Source organism: Emiliania huxleyi (assembly GCF_000372725.1).
Source record: "Emiliania huxleyi CCMP1516 unplaced genomic scaffold EMIHUscaffold_22, whole genome shotgun sequence".
Taxonomy (NCBI): Eukaryota; Haptophyta; order Isochrysidales; family Noelaerhabdaceae; genus Emiliania; species Emiliania huxleyi.
The window spans coordinates 387,490-392,938 of NW_005200417.1; the positions used below are offsets into that span (position 1 = coordinate 387,490).

Genomic DNA, 5,449 nt, shown 5'->3' on the forward strand with positions numbered 1-5,449 from the left:
CCTTCTCTGTAGCTTATGGGCATACGGCGATCGATTTCACGCGCCTCGCGCTGTCCCTACGCGACGACGGACTCGTTTGAGGCTCGTACGTAAACTGCGCATGGAAACTGTACGTGCGCTGTACTCCGCTCCGACGTACAAGCCATCAGGCATCACACCCGGGACCCTTCCCATCTCACTGCCCACAACATTCTACTGTCTACAACGTGCCGTTGACTCAAGACCCAACGTACACCTCGCCCCGGAGCGCGACCTTCAGGCCCCACTCCCCTGCCACTCTGTCCAAAGTCGCTTGCACCTCTGGCAGCAGACCGGCCCCCGAGGTGTTTGCGGCTCCCGCCGGCACGGAGAAGCGCAGCTCGGAGGGCGCCTGCAGGAGCAGCCGCGCGCAGCTCACTGGCTCGCCCCCATCGGCCGTGGAGGAGACGGTGCCGGCTGCGGTGACGGCGGCCAGGCGCGGCGCAATGCGGTGCAGGACGGCGGTGAGCACGTCGCGCGCAGAGGCTTCACAGACTCGGCCGAGCGCCGCGGCCGCAGCACTCGCCCGTTCATGCACGCGTGCGGAGCGGAGGCTCTCGGTGGGCAGTTTGCGGCCAGAGGCGGATCGGAGAACATCGGCTCTGCCGTGCTGGAGGAGAGCGGCGGCCACCCCCGGAAAGGCGGAGAGGAGTCTGACAGCCGGCGGCTCGGCCTGCGCCTCGGCCGGGCCGGCAGGGGGTTCGGCGCGAGGCTCCACCCACCCGCCGAGAAGACCCGACCACAGCTGGCGCATGCGCTCGACGGCCGCGGGCTCCACCTCGTCCGCCGGTCGCCGGAGCATGCGAGCTGCCGTGCGGGCGACAAACTCGCAAGCTTGAGATCCGCCCGGAGAAGCGGCCGCCTCCGCCGCCGCCGCGAGCAAGTGCTCGTCTGCGGCGTGGTGTGCCAGCATCAGGAGGGCTAGCTCAGGCACCCGCACGACGAGCGTCTCGCACCCCGTCGACGGCGACTCGAGGCAGCCGGCGAGGTGCCACGGTGTGCGCGCTGCCGGTCCTTCCGGCAACAACGCGCCCGCCGGCAGCTCCTCGCCAGCCCGCGGGTCGGGGGCACACCCGCCCTCCTCGGCGGCCGCAGCACCGACCCAAGCCGGGCTCGGCTGGCAGGCGAGGTCCACGAAAGCAGCCATCTCGTCCCGCGCAGGCCACAGCCCGCCGCGCAAGGGGTCGGGCCGCAGCTGCAGCCGGAGCTCACCTCCGCCCCGCGGCTGCTCCGTCCGGCGAAGCGAGTCAACGGCCTGCACCTGGGCCTTGAGCCAGCGCAGCTCGAGCAGAAGCAACGCTAGCCGGTGGCGCCAAGCGCTTCGTCGCAGCAGCGCGTCGACCTGCGCATCCTCGCTCGGACCGAAGGCCATCGCATCGCCGCTGTCGACGCCCGCCCACACGGCGTGCAGCCGCTGGACCGCGCCGGGCGTCAGGGATGCGAGAGAGGGCGCCAGCGACGCCGCGCTTGCGTCGTCCGCCCGACCCGTCTGAGCCAGCGTCGCAAGCTCGAGCCCGGGGTTGAGCTCGTCGAGCAGCGGCGCGGCCAGCCGCTCGAGCAGAGCCATCCGGTCCCGAGCGGCTGCCTCGAAGGCCTCCACTGCCCGAGCGCTCAGCCGCAGCACGCCCTGCCCGAGCCTCTGCAGCACCGGGGAGCTCGACAGGCTGCAGAGAAGCCTGAACGGCTCCTCGAGCCGCTCGTCCCACAGCGGCCGCGACACGCGCTCCACCAAGCAAAGGGCCTGCGCCGCGCGCAGACACGCCTCTTCGTGGCCCGCACACGACGCGGCGACGCTCACCAGCGCCGAGGGCGTGTCGGGCCAGCAGGAGAGCTCCGCGGCAAGCTCGCGGGGGCCGCTCTGTCCAGGGGAGAGCAGCGCGCAAGCGAGGCTCGTGTCGATGACGGGCGGCTCGAGACGCACGCCAAGCGAGGAGAGCAGCGGCAGGAGCGGCGCCACGTCATGGCCGACCTTCCTCCTGCTGCTTGCAAAAGCCCTCCGCACACCCTCGACGAAGCGCGAGCGAAGCCGCCTCTCTGGTCGCCTCTCCTGCGGAGAGAGGCGGGGCGCCGCCTCGAGCGGCTCCGCCGCCTCGAGCGGCTCCGCCGCCTCGAGCGGCTCCGCCCCCTCGGGAGCAGGCCCGGGCGGAGGCTCGTAAAGGGGCACCCAAAAGACCTTGTCGGGGCAGAGGCAGACGGCGATTCCCTGGAGCATCGCACTGCCGCCGGCGTCCGCGGTGAGGGCGGCCCAGGAGAAGACGGGCGCCCGGAGCCACTCCTCGAAGAAGGCGTCCCACGCGCCGAAGCGGCTGCCAACCGGCACAATCTCGAAGGGCAAGGAACCTCGCCGGCCCGGCGCGCCCAGAGACGAGCGCCGGCCCGGCTGCGCCGGCCCGTCTGCGGCCGCGAGACGGGCCGCGCCCCTCCGAATCCTCCCGACGGCTGCGGCGAGCACCGCGGCGTCCGCGCCGCTCTCGCCCTTCTGCAGCGCACCCAGCAGCGCGTCGTGCGGCGCCTGGGCGATCCGCTCGACCGAGCTGAAGCCAGCCCGGATGAGGGCCCTGGCACGCTTGGGGCCAACCTGCGCGATGCCCTGGATGGCGAGGGCGCTCGGCCCGTCCTCCGCGCCCTCGACGCGCTGTAAGAAGTAGGCCGCCAGGTTGGCCACGTTGCTGTAGCCCGCCTCAAAGCAGAAGGTCCGGAAGCGGCTCGCGTGTGCAGCCGCGTCCTTCTGCAGCTTCTCGAGCTCGCCGGCCGACGCGCCGAACCGGGACGAGACCCGGGAGAAGGTGTCGCCGCGATTGAGGCGCCGCAGCATGAGCGCCGCCCAAAACTTGGAGCACGCGTCCACCTTGCGCGCCGCGTCGGGGCTGACCACGGACCCGCGCCACCCTTGCACCATCCGCACGTACTCGTAGTCGACGCCGCACACCTCGGCCACCTTGCGCTGCGCGGGAGTGAGCTCGTCGAGCTGCTTGCCGAGCTGGCCCCAGCGGTAGGTGCTGTCGCGGGCGTCGCCGGCATCGCCGGTGTCACGGAAGAGCTCCTTGACCTTCTCGGCCGACGGCACCATCAGGTAGATGAGGTGCAGGTCGTCGCCCATCTGAAAGTGGCTGAGCGCCGCCTGCAGCGCGTCGTGCATCTCCACCGCCTCGGCCGGGTGGAGGCCGGAGAGGAAGACGGCCTGGCCGAGCGTGGTCTGCTTCCAGGTGAGCGTCTGCGCATTGTGCGAGAGCAGCCTCCGCGCGGTGAGCCACGCCAGCTGGGCGCCGATGGCGTCGTCCAGCGCCCTCCTCGCATCGGGGTGCTCGCTCACGCGCAGCTGATGGTGCGCGAGCGTGCAGCACAGAGCCTGCCGCAGCCGGCTGCTGTCGGACGCTTGACCGCAAGCCACCGCGTCGAGGACGAAGCGGCACAGCGCGTGCGGGGCGGCCTCGCCGAGGTGAGAGCAGAGGGGCTCGGGCAGCGCGCGCATCATCTCCTCCGCCTTGCGTTTCTCCGTGTCGTTTTCCACGCACAAGATCGACTCGCCCTGGCTACAGAGCCCGGTCCGGCCAGCACGTCCCGACATCTGGCGGTACCTCGTCGACCTGAGGAACTGCCAGCCTTTGTCGCCGTAGTCTTGGCACGAGGTGATCACCACGCGGGAGCACGGCAAGTTGACCCCGGCGGAGAGCGTCGACGTGCTGCAGAGGACGCAGACGGTGCCCGGCCGGCGGAAGCCCATCTCAACCAGCTCCCGCGCCTCGTTGTCGAGGCCGGCGTGGTGGAAGGCGACACCGTGCGGCAGCGTCTTGCGCAGCGCCTGCAGGCTCGGCGGTGGCTCATCGCCCAGCTGCCGCAGGTCCAGCGGCCACATGGCTCGCTCCAGCTCCGAGAGGAGCGCCACGCGCTGCTGCTGCACCTCGGGCGGGGCGCGCAGGCCCTTCTCGCCAAAGGCGGCCGCCACCCTCGCCGCCGCGCCCTCGGCGCCCTTCTTGGTCGGGCAAAAGACCAACACGTCCTGCGGCCCGTTGAGACTGTGCGCAACCTCGGCGCAGAGCGCGCCGAGGCAGCCGGCGTCGTTGGGCGTGAGCGGTCCGAGGAGGCGTCGCCCCACCATCGCGCGCCCTCGCGATGGCCCGTGCGGTGCGCCGGCGCTGGCCGGCGCAGGAACGGCCTCGAGCTGGCCGCCCCGTAGGCTGAAAGTGTACTGCTTGAGGGCGACCGGCCGGAAGTCGGCCTCCTTGACCGCCGCGTGCAGCCAGCCGGCGATCTGCGCCGCGTTGGGGAGGGTTGCCGACATGGCCACCACCTGCGTGCCTCGCGGCGCGTCGCGGGCACCGGCCGAGCTTCCGCCCGCGCCGCCTGCGTCCGCTCCCGCGACGCCCTGGCCGGCCGGCGGCGCCTGTGCGAAGAGCAGCTTGGCGAGGAGGAGCTCGAGGAGGTGGCCGCGGCTGGGGTCGCCCAGCAGGTGCACCTCGTCCACCACCACCGCCCCGAGCTCGTGCAGCTGCTTGTCGAAGACGAGCTTGTTGACGATCAGGTGCGCCTTCTCGATGGTGCAGACGGCGACGTCGCAATTGTCGAAGTTGGCGGAGTGGCGCGCACCGTGGCACACCTCGACGCGCACCGGCCGCGGCAAGGCGGCCATGCCCTTCTTCCGCTTCTTCTTGGCGGTGCGGCACACCTTGAGCTTGGCGAGCAGACCGCTCAGCGTCGCGCCGACCTCCTCGACGAGCGAGACGAACGGCAGCACGATCAGCGCCTTCTTCTTGCGCGTCGCCAGCATCCTCGCAACCAGCAGCCACGCCACGAGCGACTTCCCGCCCGAGGTGGGGCTCGAGTAGACGAGCGAGCGCCCCTCCAGCACGCCGCGCAGCAAGAGGCACTCGGCCTGCCACCGGTGCAGCGCAGTCACGCGGAGCTCGGCTCTGCAAGCGTCGACCACCGGCGCCGGCACGCCGAGCCGCCTGCCCATCGCCTCGATCGAGAGGTCCAGCTCCTGGGGCGGCGCCGGCGGGCAGGAGCGGGCAAGAGGCTGCGAGTCCGGTGACGCCTCGCCGGCCACGCCGAGCGGCAACGCCGTCGGCATCGCGTCGGCGAGAGCCAGCACGTCGGAGAGCCTGCACTCTTCCTCCTCAGCAGCAGCCACTCGCGACTGGGACGGCGTCTGCAGCGGCGGCGGCCGGCCATGCTGCACCGTGGCGACCTCGGGCTGGCTCGCAACGGATCGCGCCGGCGGGGCGCAGAGCCGCAGCTCCGTCGCCCCGGCCTGGCGTGGCGGGGCCGGCGGAGGCACTGGCGGCGGCCAGGGCGGCGGCGGCAGCGGCTGGTGGTGGGGGCTGGAACGCGCCATCACCGGCGACGGCTGAGGCCACTGCGCCTGAGCCTGCAGCTGCCGCTGCGACGGCTGCGGCTGACTCGGCGGAGGCCGCGGCGGCAGGCGGTGCTG

The 5,449-nt window shown here is 72.3% G+C and overlaps 1 protein-coding gene across 1 annotated transcript; it reads right to left on the minus strand.

Annotated features, from left to right (window-relative positions):
• Positions 1–217: 217 nt before the first annotated feature.
• Positions 218–5,089, minus strand: POLQ (putative DNA repair POLQ protein; the record flags this gene model as incomplete). The annotated part of the gene is made up of 2 exons (XM_005780121.1): positions 218–4,999; positions 5,054–5,089. The coding sequence occupies 2 exons, from the start codon at positions 5,087–5,089 to the stop codon at positions 218–220; spliced, it is 4,818 nt and encodes a 1,605-aa protein (XP_005780178.1).
• Between the last annotated feature and the right edge of the window lie 360 nt (positions 5,090–5,449).